The sequence below is a fragment of the Dendrobates tinctorius genome, unplaced genomic scaffold, assembly GCF_039654945.1.
Source record: "Dendrobates tinctorius isolate UK_male_01 unplaced genomic scaffold, ASM3965494v1 ptg000230l, whole genome shotgun sequence".
In the NCBI taxonomy this organism is placed as follows: Eukaryota; Metazoa; Chordata; class Amphibia; order Anura; family Dendrobatidae; genus Dendrobates; species Dendrobates tinctorius.
In genome coordinates this window covers 2,988,654-3,011,962 of record NW_027361897.1, presented here as the reverse complement: position 1 = coordinate 3,011,962, position 23,309 = coordinate 2,988,654, and the positions used below count along the sequence as shown (strand labels likewise).

The 23,309-nt window shown below is 42.1% G+C and overlaps 1 protein-coding gene across 2 annotated transcripts in view; it reads right to left on the bottom strand.

Moving 5' to 3' along the window:
- Nucleotides 1–23,309, bottom strand: part of SEMA4G (semaphorin 4G) — a 234,376-nt gene that overhangs the window by 64,593 nt on the left and 146,474 nt on the right. For both annotated transcript variants that reach the window (XM_073555779.1, XM_073555780.1), the window contains exons 3-5: nt 11,321–11,469; nt 5,323–5,385; nt 3,435–3,533 (exon numbers count right to left, since the gene is read on the bottom strand). In XM_073555779.1, the coding sequence (XP_073411880.1) occupies nt 3,435–3,533; nt 5,323–5,385; nt 11,321–11,469 (311 nt within the window). The remainder of the gene's footprint in view (nt 1–3,434; nt 3,534–5,322; nt 5,386–11,320; nt 11,470–23,309) is intronic.

The following is a 23,309-nucleotide window of genomic DNA, read 5'->3' as shown; positions in this document are numbered from 1 at the left end:
TTTGCTCCAATCTGGTGACAGATCCCTTTCAAGAGTTCCAAAATTCCCAAATAAATCAGTGAACTGGCTGTGTAATCTCAAACGAACAGGGGGTTTCGAAGTTCTGTTGTAATCAAATTGAAATATTTAAAGAACCTTCAATAATTCTTTCCTTAATACGACAAACATAAATCTTTTGCATAAAATGGCAAAAATTAACAAAACAGAGATATTTCATTCAGTGCGACATGGCCCATGGCTAAACTAGTAATATCACACTACTAATCCTCTATACTATGATAAGTTTAAATAGACTAAACAACTGCAAGACGTTGTCTGCTCATTACATCACAGGTATACATATATACGACTCATTGACCCTTAGGCTCTTCCATCCAACAGACAGCAAATATTTGGAAAGACTTCAAAGTGCAATGATGTCTGTATGCCTCCAGATAGATTTTCAAAACATGCTAAAAAACAGATTACTAAAGGTTTCTGTGAAGAATCTTTGCCTATTTTCAGAGACCCCCGAGCACTTTGTCAACCTTGACATATTTCACACATCACCCCTAGCATAAATACAACTTGCTACCCCGCTTTAAACTCTATTGTACTCTCTCAAAATATAACATTTGCAACAGGGCTTGTCCACGCTCGACATCTCTCTTTGTTAGGCCTCTTTCAAACGTCAGTGTGTCCGGTATGTGTGGTGACAGTTTTCACACGTACCAGAGACACTTACACACGTAGACACATTCAAGTGAATAGGTCTGTGCACGTGTTAGTGTTTTTTCACGAACCGTGTGTCCGTGGACAAAATACGTTGACATGTCTGTTTTTTAACAGAAGAACGGGCAGGGCAAAACGTCCCGCACACATGCATACTGATGACGCACGGGTGTCATCAGTGTGAAACGCACCGGCACCTGGGAAGAAGCAGTACAGTTAGCACTATTCCCTAGCACCGGGTGCTGAAGACTGAGAGATTGATCAGAGTTATATTCAAGTGATAACAGTGTGAGCAGGCAGCAACTGATAGGACTACTCCTATCAGCCTACACCTGCTGCCGCTAACAACAGTGAGAGCACACGGCAGCTGGAGGGAGTATTCGATAGCTGCCAGCTGCGCTACAAATGAATTAAAAACTCCACGAGGGTTCCCCTGTATTTTTGATAACCAGCCAGGCAAAACTGACAGCTGCGGGTTGCAACCCTCAACTGTCAGCTTTAACTTGGCTCGATATCAAGAATAGAGGGGTCTCTGAGCAGTTTTAAATTATTTAAATAATTACAAAAAAAAAAAAAAGGCATGGGGTCCCCCACCATTTTTGACCACCAGCCTTGCTAAAGTAAGACAGCTGGGGGCTGGTATTCTTCGGCTGGTAATGGGCTATGGATATTGACCCCCCCAACCTAAAAATAGCAGCCCACAGCCATCCAGAAAAGGCACATATATTAAATGCGCAAATTCTGGTGCTTTGCCTGGCTCTTCGCACTTGCCCCATAGCAGTGGCAAATGGGGTTCATATTTGTGGTCTTGATGTCACCTTTGTATTGTTTGGTGACATCAAGCCCATGGGTTAGTAATGGAGAGGCATCGATAAGACATCCATCCATTACTAATCCTTTAGTTGCATGGTAAATAGAGACACAGCCAGAATAAAGTCCTTTCTTTGAAATAAAAACAAAACACACTTTTCCATTTTTTTTTCTAAATAACAAACATAGTTATACTCACCTAACGCTCATTCCATTGAAGCCCTCGTCTCCTATAATAAAACAAAAAGAAAAAAAAACAGTAATATCGCTGACCTGTAACGTTTTGTCCCGCGCCGTAATCCATGTCTGGGAATAAAGAGGTTTCAACCTGAATGGTGCAAAGATGCGACCGTCCAGGCTGAGAACCACTGATGAATGAGCTGCTGCAAGCACAGCATCAGTGACTAGTGTTTCCAGCTGGGCTGAACTGGGTTAACCTCACCACCGTAATAAAAAGTCAGCAAGTTCACCATGAGAAATTTTCATCGCGATTCCACCCGCTGATCGAGGCACATGACAGATGATCAATTCAGCTGTCATGTGCAGGAAAAGATACATGCCCAGGGCAGGAGCCTGCATCAAATACAGGGATACGACTTATGACGTACCTAATTGTTGTAAAGGGGTTTTAAAGAGGACCTGTAACTTTCTCAAAAAATAGCGTTAAGTGCCTTGTAAAAATCCTTGAGCTGTCGTGATTCTGCTCCTGATTTCCATTTTGTGCTGCGTTGATCCAGTGCAGAGATATTCACTTTTGTTCTTTCTGTAGCGCATTCTGTGAAATCTTTGCTTTGTGGTCCAACTGGAAGTGTGCATTTTCACACCTCTCTCCCAGATGTGGACATTCACCACTCAGCAGCTAATCTAGCAGTCTATCAGTCTCAGAAGCTGTGGCTGGCAGTGTCTGGGGTGAAAACGAACGCCCCCAGAGAAGACACTGAAAAAACACCCAGTTGGAATGTTAAGCAGAGATTTCACAGTGTGCTCCAGAAGAAACAACAGTGGCTATTTCTGCAATGGAGTGATGCAGCAGAAAACGGGAAACATTGACAGAATCATGAGAACTCAAGGATTTTTATAAGGGGTCTAACTCAATTTTTTGAGCAAGTGACAGATCCTCTAAAGTATTGCCCAAATTGCAGATGTATAAATACTAAAATGAACTTCTGTAATACATCCTTAGATTCATTACTTTAGGACCTATCCAATCCACAATAGTCATGGCATTTCTCCCCTTTTCCCTGCAAACTCAGCGTCTTCCCTTCTCCCCAGTGGTTACAGCAGTTTCCTGTCTCCCCAGTGGTCACAGCAGAGTTCCTTCCTTTTCTCTGTGGTGGTTGTAGCAGCATTTTTTCTCTTTTCAGCGGTGGTCACCACAGTATCCACACAACAGATCAGCAAAGTATTACCATGAATACCGTATATTACCTTATACACATTTAGCATATTACACTTGAACAGCCTGTTTCCACTTACACATATAATTTCTGGTTCCTGCATACAACTCTGCTAACAACGATCAAGTGCAGAACCATGAAATGATCTCCATGGTCCAACTTCAGAAACCTTCTAGCGATCAGCTATTATCTCCAGGATAAGTTATGGCCTGCCAAACACTGCCCCTTCAGGAAAAATAGAGTATTACATGCTAGATGTTCAAATAAATGGCTAATTAAATCTAAGAAAAATGGACCTGACAGATCCACCAGAGCTGGAGAAATGCACTCTTTGTTGGTAATGCTCTGCTCTGGGGGTCCCTAAAAGGACATATGGAAAGGATTAGCCTGGTGAGACAACCCCTTTAAACGTAACAAACAATGCAAATAATTCTATTAATTACTTCATTATACAAATATCAATTCAGATAATTGAGGAAATGGACAGTAGATAAAATAAACCGCGCTGGTACTTACAATGTAGCAGCAAAGAGGGGAAAAGGCGTGCGTCCCGCAGACATACAGGTGGGTTTCATTAAACCTCTGCAAGAGCCTTATATGGTTGAAACACTCAGTCTGCCGGGAGAGGAAAAAAGGAAATTATGTTCTAACACAAGAGCACTAAATTCTGCTGGGTGAGGAGACAAACTAATCTTTTACGTTAAACAGTATCTGGTTTGTGGACTGGATTTTGGCAGCACAAGAGCTTCTTTAGGATATACTATAAATGCAGAGAGATCGCACAGCGATAACATGAGCAGACAACGCTCGTTACACGGACATTCAGCTACAACCTAAACAATAGGCTTCATTATCCTAGGAATGATTAATAACGAGCTCCGACCTGGTGCCAGCTTCCATAACATTTTATGGAAATATAAAAATAGCAACTCTGTAATAAAACACTATAATTGGAATAATCGTCAGTGATTATGTAACATCGCGCCGGGTTGTGGCCATTTTGCAACCTGTTGGGGAAAAAAACGTAGCACTATATATGGCAGCCTGTATTCTGTATTCATCCAGGCAGGTAGAAAAAGAAGAGGAAATCTCTCTCCACGGAATGGGACTGAAAAAAGTTGAGGTTTATGAAGGGCCCTTGGGTGACAGAATCGCAGTGCGCCCTTCTACACTTTCAATTTTCCAAACAAACTTTTGGTCGATAAAATATTATGAGGATTAGTTTTTGGCTGTAAGAGCTTTGGTTTTACCATTACCACTTTGTGGTACGACTTTCTCATTTCTTTTCATTCCATTCTTATTTTAGAAAACAAAGTCATTAAAGACTGCAATATATATTTATTTTCCCATTTTCATGTACACCATGTGGGATAAATATACTGCTCTATTAGTTAGCTCAGTTATGACTGCAGTGTTATTAAATATGTTAAATTAAAAAAAGTGTTCTGGGAAAAGGGGTGATATGAACTTTTGTATATGTTATTAAAATATAAGGTTTGTTTTTTTTACGTTTTGTATAATTAGTCCCCATACGGAACTTTAACCTGCAATCACTTGTACAAAACAATGCAATACTGTAATACTGAAGTACTGTAAGTGTACAGACAAAACACGTGGCCTTCAGTGCCCCACCCCCAGTTACCATGACATGTAGGGTGGGACAACAGGCATCAAAAGGGATAATTATGCTCATTTCACGAATAACAGCAGCATCTAAGAGGTTAAAATTGAGTGATCATAACCAGCTCCAATTGCAGCAGTTAAACTTGGGTGCCGGCTGTACAATGCAGGCTCTGCTCCTGGGCCGCGTAGAGCAGGCTCCCCCTTCCTGTGACCCGTAGAGCAGGTTCCCCCCTTCCTGTGCCACGTGCAGCAGGCTCCCCCCTTCCTGTGCCGTGTAGAGCAGGCTCCCCCCTTCTTGTCCCGCCTAGAGCAGGCTCCCCCCTTCCTGTGCCGCCTAGAGCAGGCTCCCCCTTCCTGTGACGCATACAGCAGGCTACCCCCTTCCCGTGACGCATGGAGCAGGCTCCCCCTTCCTGTGACGCGTGGAGCAGGCTCCCCCTTCCCGTGACGCATGGAGCAGGCTCCCCCTTCCCGTGACGCGTGGAGCAGGCTCCCCCTTCTGGTGCCAGATCCCTATATGCTGTGTACCAGTGTACACATCATGCAAACTGAGCACATTCAGATTTTTGAAAAACAACCCCGACAAATTTGTGACATCCTCATCCAAAACAAGGAGGGCTATACAAAAACCTCACCCACACGAGTGGCTCCTGGCAGAGCTAACGGAAAGATAGGGCACAAATTAAATGTTCCTAAGTTATCAATACAAAGGTTAGTATTCTGAGAAATTACTATTTTGCCACCTTTCTTTCTCCACCGTTACAAGCTTGTGCTTTTTTACCTCATTGTTTCGGCCTTTGTCCTGGCACGCCTTGGTCTCATCCGCATTAACTTCCCAGTGAATCTAGAATAGAGAGATAATAAATTATTATTGCAGTTGACGGCTTATTCACTATTAGATAAGACATTCTCTATCTTGGATGAGGAGGGCACGGACAATGCAGCAACCTCAAGAAAAGCAAAATGTGTCCTTGCCTGGGAATCAGGTATTGGTGCTCAAACACATGGTCATCCTGCCTAATATCCCTCAAAATATCAGTCAGCTCCTTGCTTAAAGTTAGTAACATTTGTATTTGAGGTATATGCATCTAAGGTAGGTAGCAAAAAATGGCAAATATTGGTGCATGTGCCAGGTATACATTATGCACGTCTGGATCTCTTGGCGTGCACTCTGCACTGTTCCATAATATCGCGGCCCCTACATACAGTTTCATCATATCACCATTAACCATGTGGTGCTAGAAGCAGACATATCTAGACTGGGTGCCAGCATAGTAATAGTCAACCCCCAACAAATCTAGAATATTACATTTTTTATGTTTTAGATAATACAGCTCTCGCCTGACATTTCACAGCAGCTACGGCATTTCAGATCTACGAAAAGGCAGTTTGTACTTCGCTATAAAGGTTTTTTCCACGCTGTAATGTGCATCTGCTGTGATCGGATCAATGCACGCACATCTTTTTTTTACAACTCCCAAAAAGAAGTTTTGGCAGAAGGTCTATTAACAGCCTCTAATTCAGCAGTGTGGGAGCTAATGAGGAGGAGATGATGAAAGGGGTCATGTAGATTGTCATGAAATGCTCCCCAAAGGCTGGAACCAGAACCTCTCCTGCGTGTTGGGGCTCCTGATGGTTCTGGCAGGCGCTCAGTAAATGTTGCAAGGTCAACACAAGACTTGTATTAGAAAGATTCCCCCCAACTCTAATGATCTGAAGAATTGTCTCCCGAGACCACCCAGCAAACTGCTGATTTTACCGACAGGAGTCGGCAATCAGAGCCCCCCTCCCATCAAACAATTTTATCCGGGGAGTCCGGAATCCACCAGACTAACACAGTCTGTAAATGAAGAAATTAAAGGGTTTGTATCAAGTTATTAAGTCACCCCTTATAGATCAGGGATAGCTTGATTGTTTGGGTCTGACTCTCAGTGCTCTCACATGGCTATCTCTGGAACAGGGGTGCCCATGCAGGACCTCCATTCCATTTGGACGGGTCTCTTCAGGGCCTTGTTGAAAAGATAGATGAGCGTCCCATCAGTGAGACCTCCAGTGATCAGGAAGACATCACTAGTGATGAGCGAATGTGCTTGCATAAGGTGTTATCTGAGCATGCTCGGGTGCTAACCGAGTGTCTGACATGCTCGAAAAATATGATCGAGTCCCCACGCCTGAATGTCTTGCTGCTGTTACACAGCTACGACACATTAAGTGATTGCCTAACAGCCGTGAGACATGCAGGGATTGCCTAACAGCCGCGAGACATGCAGCCGCGGGGACTCAAACATATTTTTCGAGCACGTCGAAGTCACCCGGTTAGCACCCGAGTATTTTGGGGTGCTCGGAGATTTGGTTTTTGTCGCCTCAGCTGCATGATTTGCGGCTACTAGACAGCTTGAATACATGTGTGGAATGCCTGTTTGTTAGGCAATCCGCTCATGTATTCAGCCTGTCTAGTAACCGCAAATCATGCAGCTGAGGCGACAAAAACCAAATCTCCGAGCACCCCAAAATACTCGGAGGACACCTGAGCAACGAGTATACTCTGCTCATCACTAGTTATCACCTATCCAATACATAGGGAGCAACTTCAAATCTTGATACAAATCCATTTTTAAAATTTGCTGTCCGCTTTACGCACGGATGATTCGATTTTACTTAGATTTTGTATTTATAACATGGAAATCCATTTTGCATCCTATTGATGTGAAGGGGATTCTATCAACCTCATTCCACACTATTGAACTTATTCTTGCAATTCCACGGAAAATCAGGCAGATTATTTCCAATGAATGGGGCTAATCCTCATGCGGAGCCACAATGCATTTAACTGCTCTTGTGTGGCATAAATCCAAGTGTCAGCCATGGATTTCTGCTGAGGATCTGGTTGTAAATAATGTTGGCTTCCGTATCAAGTAATCAGAGCTGAGCTGCAATTCTAAATGCAACGCACGGATGAGAATGGAGGGGAAAAAAATATATATATTTTTTTTCTAATCCTAGACAAACCCTGTATAAATGGTCCTTCCTAGCTGGACTTTACTTAAACTGATCAGATCTACAATGTAATGACCAAACGGCGACATCATACATTTCTTCACTTTATTCCCTTCTTGCAGCTCGGTTCCATCACGAGTCACAAGATAAAGAATTTGGAACGTGTGTGTTCTCATAGAGGTTAGACAAGATATAGGATAAACGGGCACCATCCACAATCTCAATTTAGGTGGGATCACCTAGTGCATATAAATGGATTGACATGAAAACACAAAGAAAAAAAGTATATGCACACAAATGGGGATCACCACAAGAATATGATAATCAAAAAGTATCAATTTTATTAATGGACACAACAAACAGACACTTTGTTTAAAAACAATTAAAAAGTCTGAACAACCAGACACTGAAAACAAAACAAAGACAATGGGTCATTTTGATAAATAGTTAAATACTATGGGTCCCAAGGCCAACCATTCAGTATAATGCCAGGTATCTGCTAGATACCATAACCTAGGGTCTATCAAATCAATTGTAATGACAATCATGACCTTGGATCAAAAATACCATATTAACAATAACTACTATGGTTACATAGAGATTCTACATATGCCATGAATAGAAAATTGAATACTTATCATGTTGCCAACACAAATAAACATATATTAACAAGTCCCTTTCCCTAGCATGATATCACCTGGTTTCTGAGGATGAACAAGCTACCGGGTAGGATACATGGGACCCCCAAACCCACACGTATCGACACAGTGATGTGTCTTTCTCAAGGTCAGACTGACCAGGTGATATCATGCTAGGGAAAGGGACTTGTTAATGTATGTTTATTTGTGTTGGCAACATGATAAGTATTCAATTTTCTATTCATGGCATATGTAGAATCTCTATGTAACCATAGTAGTTATTGTTAATATGGTACCGTATATACTCGAATATAAGCCGAGATTTTCAGCCCAAAAAATTGGGCTGAAAGTCCCCCTCTCGTCTTATATTCGAGTCATATACAAAGGGGGTCAGAGGGGGAAGGGGGTGTCAGATCATCCTCACCCTTCTCTGCAGCTCCCCTGCTTGTTCTATGTTGTCGGCGCTGCTCTCTGACTGCTTCAGCTGTCAAATGGTACCCGCTCATTAAATATGCGCATATTTAATGAGCGGGTACCACGTGACCGCTGAACCAGGAAGAGAGCAGCGCCGACATCATGGAACAACAAGCAGGGCAGCTGCAGAGACAAGCGCCAGGACCCGGTGAGTATGAACGCGGGGGTTGGGAGGCATAGTCACCTGTCGCTGCGCTCTGCTGTCTTGCGTCCTCTGCAGTGACAATCAGGTCAGAGGGCGCTATCGTTCTCTGCCTGCACAGTCACTGCAGAGCGCAACGCTGATGAGCAGGGGGCAGCGACTGAGGTGACTATACAGGTTTTTGTTTTTTTTTGTAAGGGAGGCAGCGGCAGCAGCAACATGATGGGGCCACTCACTGTGCAGAAAAGCTGGGGCCTCTCACTGTGCAGAAAAGCTGGGGCCTCTCACTGTGCAGAAAAGCTGGGGCCTCTCACTGTGCAGAAAAGCTGGGGCCTCTCACTGTGCAGAAAAGCTGGGGCCTCTCACTGTGCAGAAAAGCTGGGGCCTCTCACTGTGCAGAAAAGCTGGGGCCTCTCACTGTGCAGAAAAGCTGGGGCTACTCACTGTGCAGAAAAGCTGGGGCCACTCACTGTGCAGAAAAGCTGGGGCCTCTCACTGTGCATCATAACTGGGGCCACACACTGCAGATAACTGAGGCCACTCACTGTGCACCCTCGGCTTATACACGAGTCAATAAGTTTTCCCAGTTTTTTGTGGCAAAAATAGGGGGGGTCGGCTTATACTCGGATCGGCTTATACTCAAGTATATACGGTATTTTTGATCCAAGGTCATGATTGTCATTACAATTGATTTGATAGACCCTAGGTTATGGTAACTAGCAGATACCTGGCATTATACTGAATGGTTGGCCTTGGGACCCATAGTATTTAACTATTTATCAAAATGACTCATTGTCTTTGTTTTATCAGTGTCTGGTTGTTCAGACTTTTTAATTGTTTTTAAACAAAGTGTCTGTTTGTTGTGTCCATTAATAAAATTGATACTTTTTGATTATCATATTCTTGTGGTGATCCCTATTTGTGTGCATATACTTTTTTTCTTTATGTGTTTTCTTCTCATAGAGGTTAGTAACGGGAAGATCCGCAGTCACAAACCGCGAGAGGTCTTAGGAAAAATGGCTTCAAATAAGGCAACGAGCAGATGAGTCGGACTCCGATGCCGTGAGTCACTTGTTGTCAACGTGTTAACTTGGCAAAGGAAAATCAAAAGCCGTTTTACATCTGCCCTTAGGCTACAAGGAGTGCCCTACTATCACCTGCTTAGTCACAAAGGGGATCGACCATGTCATTAGCGCAATCACAGAAAACATATCTTGCTGACAACAGTCCTGATACTTCTGTTAACGTGCGGTCATGACTCATACACCTACTTGCAGAGAAAAATATTAAGGACTGTACTTTCCTTTTCCCTTGTCGCTCATATTTCAACACTCAATTTTCTTTGCATACGTACAAGCACCACCCTTGAATTCATAAGAAAAAAAGCTTTAAGGCGGCAGAGATTGGATATTTACAGCTGACAGGTGAAGGCACAGAAAAGCCTCATTATATTAATGATCTCAATCTTATTGCCATTGATGAAACTTTAAAAAAATATGTTTCCACTTTCATGTAAAAAAATACATTTTTATAATGTTGGTATTTTCTCAAGTTTTTGTGGCTGTCTACATGCATTTTTTTTTTTTTTTTTAAATATTCCACTTTGGCAGCGGTCTCCCAAGCAAGCAGAAACTTTTTGGTTTCTGTAGTTCACATGTCAACTTTGCTGTATAGACTGAGACTGAATGAAAAGAGTCATCTCATTATCAATAAAAAAAGGGTATACATGTTAATATGAGCTCTAATGTATTGCCAGAAATCTATAAAAGTAAACCCTAAATCTCAAAATGATTTATTAAAAGTAAAAAGTGGGAGAACCCAAAAGTGAATTCCAACTGTTTGACCATATTTTCAGCAAGTGAAGCTCTAAGGGGTTGTGGCTTAGAAAACTGCATGTTTTTCTTACTTTAGCATGACTAGCTGCAGCAGGAGCCTCCCCCCTTTTTCGTAAACACAAAAAAAAGGGGGGAGGCTCCTGCTACAGTTAGAATGAAGCAAAAGAAAAAGATACATTACACATAGAGAAGATTTAATATGCATTACATTTGCAACTCATTTGGCTCCGTGGGGGATGTACTCCTTCTGTTCTTACAATACAGGAAGAAAGTGCTTCTCCAATGAGTTCGCTCAGTGGAACATATTTAAAAAAAAAAAAAATAGCCACAACATTAAAAATATAAAGAAATTAAAAACAAAAAAAAAGTATCTCTTGTAAATATTTTCATTAAATATTAAAATAAAAATTAAATACCTGAGACATCCTTTTTAAATGTAGAAAGCAACCTGGATCAGCAGCATGCGCGCTAAACTGATGCCTAAACGAACTGGGGGGCTCAGAGAGCCTGTTCTCGTGATCCATTCAAATGAGGGCTTGGGCGTTGGACTGTTTCCTCAGCAATTATACCATCAATTGTGCAATAGCATGTAAAAACGAATGTCTTAACAGGCATTAAATCTGCGGATTATCCCTGCAATTTGGGAACTCATACAACATATCCATAATAGTGAACAACAAGAAAACCACTTACTGTTCTCCCGGACCTCTGAGAAATGTCACTTGAATTGAGCGAGAAGATGGCACCTCTGGCGCCAACGTACAGAATCCCATTTTCATCCTCCAGGAGTAAAGTGCTGTAATTCTTCACATTATCACTAAACCATTTTGCATCAGAAAGTTCTGTGGAAGAAAAAAATGCAGATATTAAGACTAAGATTCTATTAATGGTTATGTGGTTACAGCAAAGGGTATAAATTTAGATAGTAGAAAAACAATGTATGCTATCGTGTAGTATCTTACAAAATAATACATTTCGATGGGGCTGTCCGGTGAAAAGAAGCCATCACTTATCCCCAGGATAGGTGGTAACCTATGGCTGGATCCCCCACCAATAGATAGAACATGGCACCGTCATCCCTGGAAGAATGGAGTGGTGGTCATGGACATGCCGGATCGGCGCTCCATTCATTCTCTACAGTATTGGAACGCTGATCACTACGCTCAGCTTTATCTGGTAGCCACATAGAGAATGAATAAAGCGATGGTCGGGCGGGCGTACTGCCAGGGGTGCGTATTGCTGCTCCATCCTAATGGGGGAAGAAAGTACCCCATTCTTCAGATCGGTGTGGGACACATTCAATAAGTGATAACTACTTCTCACTGGAAAGGGGTTTAAAATGGTTGTCACATGACGCCAAACCTTAAAGGGAATCTGTCACCCCTTTTTTGAGATATCATATAATGATATCATTCAATTGTGTGTCACATAAGGATTCTCTTAGTACTTTTGCTTCCCCCTGACCCCGCACCTTTCATGCATAAATACCTTTTTTAGATCGGTTCAGATGTATGTAAACTGCTGCTGTCCGGTCCGCTGGGCGTGGCTTATTCACCTGCTCCCCCCCTCCCCCGTCTTGCTCTACACAAGAAGAAATGCATAGAGCAAGACAGGGAGGGGGGAGCAGGTGAATAAGCTCCGCCCATCGGAACGGACAGCGGCAGTTTACATACATCTGAACCGATCTAAAAAAGGTATTTATGCATGAAAGGTGCGGGGTCAGGGGGAAGCAAAAGTACTAAGAGAATCCTTATGTGACACACAATTGAATGATATCATTATATGATATCTCAAAAAAGGGGTGACAGATTCCCTTTAATTATATGTAGAACAACAAATTATAAAACAGATGTAACTTGTATATAATGGGATAAGAAAGGTTTTCAAAATGAAATACATTCATGCAACTTTAACTCCCAGGTCAGTCTAGTCAGAACATACGTAACCCGTGGTATTTTAAAAGTTGGACAAACTTGTATTACCAGTTGTCAGTTCATTAAAATGTGTCATGGTTAAAATACAAACCCTAAAAAAAAAAAACCCTTTAAAATAGCTATGCTCTTTTCTTACGGTGCCTTGCACTACAAATTTTAGAAATCTTTGTTCCACCTCAAACCTGAACTTCTGGTCGGCAAACAGGTTTCTTATTTTGTCAGATATTTCCTTTTAGTGGTAAATTAAAAAAGTCAACTAAGTATTTCAAATGATTTATTCCATAAAGATGAAATTGATTTCTTCGGTCTCTCTGGCCGTATGCATTGGACAGCTGTCAGAGGAACACTTGTTTGGCTGACGGTCATCTTGCCCAACACCCATTAGACTTATGTTGGTGGAATTCGCCAACATCGAAAGGTTTGGCCAACGGTCTAATGTGTCTGTGGAGTGTCGGGAGATGGGATATCCATCACCAGGAGAGATATGCTTGGCAGCATCTCTCTTCTAGCGAATGATGCCAAAACTACTGCCACAAATTGCAGCGTTCTACTTTTTTATGCTATATCTGATGAAGGTCGGTGAGACTGAAACGTCATAGTTCATCTACACACAGTTCTTGTATCTAATAAACCACATTATTTTCAGTGTCAGACTCCTACTTTTTATTAATTAGGTTTGGGACCCTATCCGTGCACCAGAAGATTGGTGGAGTGCTGTACTTCGACTCTATGATGGTCGGGAGAGATGTTGGTCAGGAATGGCAGACTGTCTAATGCCGATCACATTGTTCTCCCTGAGATAGAATGCCGGCCTATGCGTCAGTTGGCGGTTTTCTCATAAAGAACTCAGTAGCACTTGGCCGAACGAGCGCTCCTGTTTTCGGAGGAATCAGGTTAGATGGCTGTCGGCCAAACGATCTTTCGGACAACAGCCATCTAATGTGTATGGACAGCTTTCGACCCTGTTCGCATTATGTTCAAGCCACACATTCAAGACTTTGTTGGGTATTCTAGTTGACCCCCTGAAAATTGGAATTTGGACTTGCTCCGACAGAACCCTTCACTATAATGTTCCGGCAGTGTCAGTCTTTTTAAGGCCACGTTCACATGTTCAGTATTTCACATCAGTATTTGTAAGCCAAAACCATAAGTGGGTGAAAAATGCAGAAGTGGTGACGGGTTCTATCATGTTTCCTCTCGGTGTTCTCATTACGAAGAAAGTAGTAAACTGATACCAGGCCTGACAACTCGAACTGCAGCTCGTGTCTCCTGGAAAAAAAGAATTGGACACTGAAACGCAAAATCTTCAATCCTTGTCTCCTCTCCCACCCCCAAAATAAATTATTTTGGGACACAGTCAAACAAAATAAATGATTAGCCAATCCCAACGAACAAGGCCAAGCCAGCACAGGGGCACTGAGCAAAAGCTCCTAAAGTATCAACCATGTGGCAAATAGTAAGACATCTTTGTCTTCTCTGCTCTAGAATAGGAATCCAAGGATAAATTCACCCTCAGTAGATGTGTGGAAGAAATTTCAACAGTCTAATTCCTCTAAAAGGGGCTTGTAGAAATAACTCCAATTATTTTTCATGACTGAGCAGATTTTCTGTTATATACAATTTGTGAAATCTCGGCCTTGTTGGAATATTAACTTAAAGGCTGTCAGCAGGTTTTTGCTATGTAATATGAAGACAGGATAAGGTAGGGGTTAAAAGAAATTTTGATTATGTGTCACTTATCAGGCTGTGTGTTGCTTACTTACAATGATGGTTTTAGCACCTGGTGATTAGCATTGTCCGGAGTAGCTGGCACATGCTTGCTAGTTCGACCCCATTGCACCTGTGATAAGCAGCTCACTGTCTATAGACAATGTACATACAGAGCCTGGTATGGGCAGGGTCAAATTTCTGAGCTTTGCCACATTTAAAAACTTTGTGTCATAACCACAGCACCCAGTAAATTAAGTGACACATCATTGGATTCAGGATCTGTTTGCCTACGTCATGCAGCTCTCAGATGAGGTTGCAAAAGCCTGCTGATAAATTCCTGACAGCTTCTGTTTAAAGGAGCTTCAAGGGTATTTAAGATTGATGACCTATATCAGTATCATATTGTTGCTTGTCGCACACCTGGTTCCTCACCGATCGTCTGTTATTAGTTCCAACAGGGAGTGGAATTGAAGACCAAATAATACAGCTTCATTAAAAAAAAATAAAAAATAAATTTGACCTTATGGCAGACGGGTTGCAAAAATTCTATACAATTGGTAAGGACTGTGGATTTTGTATTATACATTTTGAATGCATCCTATAGAAAGATTTTCAAATTATCCTACGTAATTTATTAAATAAAAAAAACAAAACACTTTCTAATAGATTTTCAAAAGGGTTTTCAGTGAATTTAATACACTTTCTTAATAGCCGGCAATGTGATAACCTAATAAAATGACCCTCACTCGTCGATCAAATCCCTTGATACTGCAGCGCTGCCGTTTCCTGGGCCTGCAACAATGGTTGCTAAGCAACAGCCTCTACTGACAAGAAGCCAGAGGGAGCACTGCGCTTTACGCTGCCTGCCTGTCGCCATGGCATGGCCTCGGGACACGAGGGGGTTCAGGCATTCAGCTCATCTGCTGAATCGGTATTTAGATCCTCTGGAGGGAATAGAAAGTAATAGCTTAAGGCCGCTTTCTCCACAATGCAACCTCCCCTCCCGACAGACACGTCCAGGTTAATCAAGCAAACCATATCGACAATGCAATGTCAAAATGTGAGGGTAATGTAGTATAACATTCCTTTAATCTGGCATCCAACGGTTTAAAGTTATTACAGTACTCTACTGCTCGTTCCCTATACAGAACAGAAAGAGTCTAAAAATTCATGGAAACTATATTCACACGTATGTCAGAGTGACCACCGATAGCCTTACTCAAGAAGGTTTTGCCACCACAAATGGGTAAAATGGTCAACTTTGCAATGTACCTTGTTTTCAAAATCCTCTGTAATAAACTCTATAGTCTACACATTGTTGCCTAGGTTACCCAACCACCTCCACAGTTTATCAGAGGTAGCCAGTTTCCTAGGCAATGACAGCAGGCTTGCAAACTCTCGTCTATACAGCTTGCTCTGATGCTGGCTAGATGGCTGAATCTGAGAGTTGCTGCACAACCCCAACGCGGCAGCGGCAACGATGCCTCTATGGGCAGCATCTGAGACAGCGCAATTTGGACCCGAGGTGCTGTCCTGTGCTGTTACAAACAGTCATTAAAAGTATTTTCTCTGAGGAAGTCCCCTTCAACTGTTTGAAACAACTGGAAGAATGATTGTCCGGAAAACATGAAAGGTGAGCGCTACCTATGCCATGGCTTGCACAAGAACACTACCATGAAAAAACAATGGTAACTGAATATCCTCCACTAGCAACTTCTCCCAACGATTCAAAGCAATGTGATGATGCAGCACAATTGTCAGAAGGCAAAAGTGATAGTCAAGTGGCTCGGTGAGCAAAACATTGACCTTTTGAAAAAAAAAAAAAAAAAAAAACAACAAAAGAAAAAACAGAAACATCAGCTCACCGGGTAGAAAAATATCTCAAAGTAGGGTGCGGTGCACGGCAGCCTCAAGCCAGTTCCTGAGGTTATGAGGCATGAGAAAGGAGAAAAAAAATGCCAGCAACTGCAAAAATAAGTAAACTAAAACCTTACATTTATTACAATACGTAAAAATCCTAAGGGGAGAATAAAAATACATACAAAAGATGATACACTGGGTCTTAGCGTTTCGAGATGAATCTTGGTAAATTCGAAACGTGTAGGCCGGTGTTTCATCTTTTTTATGTATTTTTATTCTACCTTTGGATTTTTAAGTAATATAATAAATATGATGTTTTAATTTACTTATTTTTGCGGTTTGCTGCCATTTTTCTCCTCTCTCATAGAAATTTTGGGTACATTGCCAGGAAACTCACCAGATCTCAATCCTATTGAGAGCTGGTGGTCTATCCTCAAAAAGAGAGTGGACAAAGGCACACACAGAAATAGTGATCAACTCCAAGCACTGATTAGACATGAATGGGCTGTCCGCAGTCAGGATTTGTCCCAGAAAATGATATCCATCTGCCAGGTCGAATTAGAGAAGTTTGGAGAAATTAGGCTGTGTTCACACACAGCGTTTTTTAGCGGTTTTTACTGCGGTTTTCGCTATAAAACCGCTAAAAATAAGCTGCACAGTCATTTCTATGCATTTTGCACTTTGTGTGCACATTGATGCATTTTTTACCGCGAAAAAACCGCATCGTGGTAAAAACCGCAGCATGCACATTAATTTTGCGTTTTTTTCCGCGGTTTAGGCTTCTCCCATGCTTTTAGAAACCACTGCGGTAAAAAACGCATCAAAACCGCCCCGGAAAATAGGTGCGGTTTCTGGGAAGGGATTCAGGTTTTTGTGCAGAAATTTTCTGCAACGTGTGCACATACCCTTATGAAATAACATTGTAAGTATTGAGTATTTGCATAAATTTGATGTACGGTATTTACCGATAAATGTTTAAAAATGATAATTGTACTTCAGTAACCGTAGAAACATCGACTAAAAGATCTAAAACCGCCGAAAAAGCAAACTTTGTGAAAATTAAACTCTGAGTCAGTCTCTAAACTTTTGGCTACAGATCTGAGCAGTCTGACAAATCGCAGATGGACTTTACTGTTAACTTTTTCTACCGCAGACCCTGAACGGTGATACACCGCGGCTGCAAATGCCGAATACAACCGCAAAAATGCATGGATTTCAATTTTTATAAAATAGTAACAAAAGCTTCCAAAATGGCCACTAGCCTTTGAATAACCAATGAGCCGTTCTCCAACGTTATAGTAGTATATCTCAGGTTAGCACTTTATAACATGTACTTTTCTATTACACGCAGGGCTGTGGAGTCAGAGTTCATTTTGGTGGAGTCGGAGTCAGAGTCATGGAAATTGAGGAGTCGGAGGTTTGGCTTACTGACTCCACAGCTCTGGTATGAGGGAGTAGGAGTCGCAGTTGGAGTTGGAGTCGGAGTCATGGAAATTAAGGAGTCGGGAGTTGGAGTCGGAGGTTTGGCTTAATGACTCCACAGCCCTGGTATGAGGGAGTCGGAGTCGCAGCTGGAGTCGGAGTCATGGAAATTAAGGAGTCGGGAGTTGGAGTCGGAGGTTTGGCTTACTGACTCCACGGCCCTGGTATGGGGGAGTCGGAGTCGCAGCTGGAGTCGGAGTCATGGAAATTAAGGAGTCGGGAGTTGGAGTGGAGGTTTGGCTTACTGACTCCACAGCTCTGGTATGAGGGAGTCGGAGTCGCAGCTGGAGTCGGAGTCATGGAAATTAAGGAGTCGGAGGTTTGGCTTACTGACTCCACGGCCCTGGTATGGGGGAGTCGGAGTCGTAGTTGGAGTCGGAGTCGGAGTCATGGAAATTAAGGAGTCGGGAGTTGGAGTGGAGGTTTGGCTTATTGACTCCACAGCCCTGGTATGAGGGAGTCGGAGTTGGAGTCATGGAAATTAAGGAGTCGGGAGCTGGAGTCGGAGGTTTGGCTTACTGACTCCACAGCCCTGGTTTGAGGGAGTTGGAGTCGGAGTCATGGAAATTAAGGAGTCGGGAGTTGGAGTCGGAGGTTTGGCTTACTGACTCCACAGCCCTGATTACATGTCCATTATTCCAGATCATTTAATAAGGTCCTACTCATATGAATAGGTTTTACTATACTTGTAGACCCCAAGTAGCCACAAACAATGGCCAACAAGTCCATGGATTTTTTGTGGCATTGCAGCTCAACACTAAATAGGTAAAGCACAATTTACATATCAGCCAAAGGAGCGTTCATTCTTGATCATTGGCCGGATTACACATACAATCAGTCCGCTGCACATTGGAATGTTTATGTTGGCCATTAAAAAAAAAAAAAAACGAACGATACCCATATATTTTGTGTTGATGTTGTGAAAAATGAACATCAATCGACGTTATCATTTACCGGCTCTTGTTATGCGCAGAGATTTTCCCATGTAAACCTGCCTTTAATGAAGCTGAGCTCCAATACCTCACACAATCTCCGGACATATATGGCGTTATTTTTGGAAGAAAGCATCCAAGTCTTTCTAATTCTGTACAACCCCTTTAATGAAGCTATAAAAAGCTATTACGCTATAGGAACCAAACAGGCAGAGAAGCAATAATATGCAAGAGCCTGAAAAAAAAAAAAACTTCGCTGATCGCAGGGAAGATTTATGGCTACATGACAAAACAATTATGATAATGTAAACACATTGAAGCAGGTTGTGTTATAGATTCAGGAGAACTTTATTTCTCATTACCTCTGTAATCCACTGGGGTGTACTTGGACGGCAGCAAAATAAGCAGAGATTTCTCCAGAAACCATTCCAATTGATGGCACTGGACTATTCTTAGTGGAGGAAACCGCAGTGGGGTTTTGATAAATGCCCCTGGAATCATTTAACGGGCACGACGTTTGGCGGCAGGTTACACAAATACTATATAAGAAGTGGGTATAATCATCAGTGTACGACAGCAAGGATACGAGAAGATTAATAAACTAATTGAGGACTTTATCATATGAAGGAGCTTTCCTAGCAGTGTTAACCGGCTGCCAATCGCCTGATGAATGAGCAAAACGCTCATTCACTTGATGAAATTATCTTTTTTGTGCTGCCGAATAAAATGGTTGCCTGCGCGTACTGAACGATAGTAGAGATCAGCCAGTACGCACCTCCACAGGTGTTAACAGGCTTTTAAACTAAAATATGCTGATCGGTGGTTGCTTAGTGTTGCCATTCTGTTCATATAAATGAATCTTTATTCATGCATCTCAGAGCTGGATAGCCATAATGTAGATTAAAGAAGCACTCCTCCTCCCATCAAAATTTTTATCCTCTTGATATATTGAAGTCATCACATTATACAACACTGTGTACTCACAATTGCTCATTTTGCCTTTCTACCCAGCCAATTCTTCTCTTTTGCATTAGGTTATAAGACCTCACGTGATTAAAAACCGACTAGCTGAACCGTTCTAAACTCTATGTAGAAAGTTGAAGAGTAGAATGAGTCACGAAGGGACCAGAAAACCTCCTGTTTCTACATAAAGAGAATAATTAGCTGGGTAGATGGGCAAAATGAGCAATTGTAAGTACACAGTCCTAGATAATATGATGGCTGCAATATGTTGAGAATAAAAAATTTTATGGGAGGAAGAATGCTTCTTTTAGAAATGGCCTAGACTAAAAATTGGCATAAAGTTGGCCAGACACACCAAATTTGGAGAGACCGGTCATCCATCTAATATGTATAAGGGCCTCCTGACACGTCACAAATCAGGGTAAAGAAGGATTGAGATTGTATTTCAACAAGCCCAATTTTTAGTTTTCTGGCTGTAGTTTTCTCCCTCATCCTTAGGTGTCATTTAGACTTCCATTTCTCTCACTCAGACACGAGAAAAACGGATCAATTGTTTTGATCAGACTTTGATTAGACTTACGGTAGAGCAGAGTGGGGGCCGATTGTTTCTTGTAAGTGGAAAAAACCCATAGATTTCCATTGCCTACCCGCAGATCAAAATTCGACATGTCGCTGCGATTTTGCAACGTCAAGGTCATGTGAATGGCTCCACAGACCGTCACAAGTAGGAGTGCTATCCGTGAAAAACAAGGACTGCGCTTCTACGTGAAAACTGGACATCTGAATGAGCCCTTATAGAGATCACATGTACATTTAATAATGGGAGAAAGGTAAAGAGGATTGTGACATATCTAATGTATCCTGCTAACTGTCCCACAAAGGCTCGCCTCAACCAGGGGCGCATATTTACTACCAGGCATGTCTAAAAGTTAATAGGCCCAATCCTTCTCTCCCATGACAGAGTTAAGAAACCCCTAAACACAAATGGCTGGCTAGTGAAGAGTTTCAGGTGACTTTTCTCTAAGGTTAATGGGCACTTTAGCACGGCAGATCAGATTGTGAGACAGATGCATAAAATTAGTGCAGACAACCTGTTCAGCAATGCGATAGATCCCATAGGATCTCAATAACAGACAGATCCAAAAACATTATAACAACGTCAGTGTCCTGATGAGAGGGCTTTATGCTCTGCTGCCGGAGATTGGGCAGGCAGAACAAATCATTAGGCAACATTAAACTTTCACTTATGTCATCACTCGTCTTAATCTGCAATTCATGGATCAAAGGCTGCAGAGTAACAGGCACATCATATTTTTTTCTTGCGTGTGCCCTATCCACTGACATTTTATCTCCAAGATAGTAAGCACACTAGTATCAAATCTTCATCCACGGCATAGGCTGGACACACTCCCCGAAGGGTAGACGAATACCTTCACATGGAGTGTGTCAGCACAAAATGACTGTGCAAACCAAGCGCAGCTGCTCCATGCACTCTATGCAGTGGCCAAACAGTTAAGTACACTTTTTTTCTATCCATCTTGATTGACAGCTCTAGTTTTACAGGAGCCAGAGAAGGGTGGAGATGGGAAAACAAGTAGGTGGAAAAGTGCGCAAAATGGTTTGGCCAAACCAAGATTCACCGAGTGCTTATGCTTGGTTTGCACAGTCGTTTTGTGCTGCCAGACCCCCCACTTAAAGACTAGAATAATGAGACCAAAATCATTTACCCAATAGTTGTGACATACACAATTTCCTTTTGCGTTTATCGCCCATTCATTCATAATAGGTATTAGGCTAAATTCACCGAACCCGGTGACTGCGTAATCCCCTTCATAATAACTAGTTTCCTAGTCAATAAACTTGATGTTCTGATCATTTCTATGTGCAACTAATGTATAGGTGGAAAAGAAAAACTTCAAAAATATAATCCTAAACTAAGTCATCTCTACCCCAAAATACTGCAATGGCGGATCCCCATAAGATTCTTTCCTTATGTCTTTAGAACAATGCCTTTATTACTGCCATGACTTACTGTGCTCGGAAAACCACAGGAGAACAATCAAGATTAAGATCTCTGGTCCGCTGCACTTGTTCCTACTAATCGCCAGGGAACTACCGTCCGTGAGAAGACTCCTGTACTCTGAGAAGCAGGACGAGCGGCTGCCAGATATTCCCCGGGTGCATATCAAAAAATTAGGTCAACTACTAGGTCAGAACAATGAAGTGCTCGCTGAAACAGTTTATATTAATAGGATCGTTTTCGTTTAATACCTTTTTTTTTTTTTTCAGATCAAAATCAAATTATGAACCTATTTTGAGTCGTCAATTATTTTATGGTTAACATCTTACTGTAAAGATATAAAGGATCCCACAAATAGCCCCTTAAAGAAAACACCTGCCAATCTGCATACTTGTGCTTTCTACATGATGGAGGGAATCATAAAATACCAGGACCTCCGCCAATCATACCAATCATTAAAGAGATATAACCTGTTTTAGTAACATTGTCTTTATATTCATGGAACTGGAGAAACAAATGGGTTTTTCTGCGCTGCCGTGGAGAAAAAAAAAATTATGGATGCCAATCCAATTTCTGTTGGTTTTATTCGTCAACGCGTTTCAAAGCGTATAACTTCCTCATCAGGACAAAACCATGATCATGATGGTGGAACAAGCTGCTACTATAAATCAAAATTTAGTTTCTGATCCCTGGGACTCCTGCGTTAACACGTTACTAAGTCCCCTGGGTGAATGGACCACTGGTCGCACATGCAGTAGTCCCCTATTCTAGCGATAGATGAGGGTCTTAGTAGTCAGACTCACACAGATATAGTATTTTTCCACTTATCCCGACTCCCCCATACATATGAAGGCTCTGAGCGTTCTCTATGAGAAACAGGGATGATACTCATAGTGGGTTATGCGATTGCATACATGCAATCACATGCCGACTAGACTGTATCCAGCTCGCTCAATGCAAGTGTAGGGAGCAAGGCTGGATACAGTCTAGTTGGAATGTAGCCTGGAGTATGAATATCACATACTTGCAGTCACATGATCACCGGCTCCCAACACCAGCAAATCCTTGCACTGCACACAATCGGAGGATTCACAAGTGCAGTTTTAAACTGGACAACCCCTTTAAGGCTTGAGTAGGCCAAACCTGCAGATTTACTCACCCATCTAACATATTTGGGAACCCTCTGTCTTTTCACCATTATAGGAAATTGTAGGAAATCATTTTGTTCCCAAGGGAGATAAGCCGCCAAATGTGTTTGACAATGGTTACTTTCTTCTCCCCTGACAAGCAAGCCATCCATATATTTTATGGACAGACCTAGATCTATATGTCTGCCAAGACCATTTAATTTTCTTGGAAAACTAGATACATTTCAGAAGTCTCTAGAACCAGACCTGCATCAGTCAGCTCACTGGCAACCTTCAAATTAAAGGGGTGCTGGTAAAACATCCCCTTTAAGTAAGGACATCATACATAAATCTTTCAGTACTGGATGTCTAAGAATCTTGAAATATCATTGCATCAATTGGGGTAAATTATTTTATTCGGTCGTCCATGACAGCACCACCTGAGAGAGGGAATCCGCCCTTCAGGAACAGGACACCTACAGATACAAAAAGGGCGGCACCTCTCCCATGCATCAGTTAGTTTCCTGTTCCTAGAGGACAGGACTTCCTACAGATCGTCCGTCATGGATCGTCAAGGAATTTCCCAGGCCGGCTGACCGACCCAGGTAGCGGGAGGTCTCCAACCTCGGTCAGTGCGGGGTCCCTGGAAGCGCT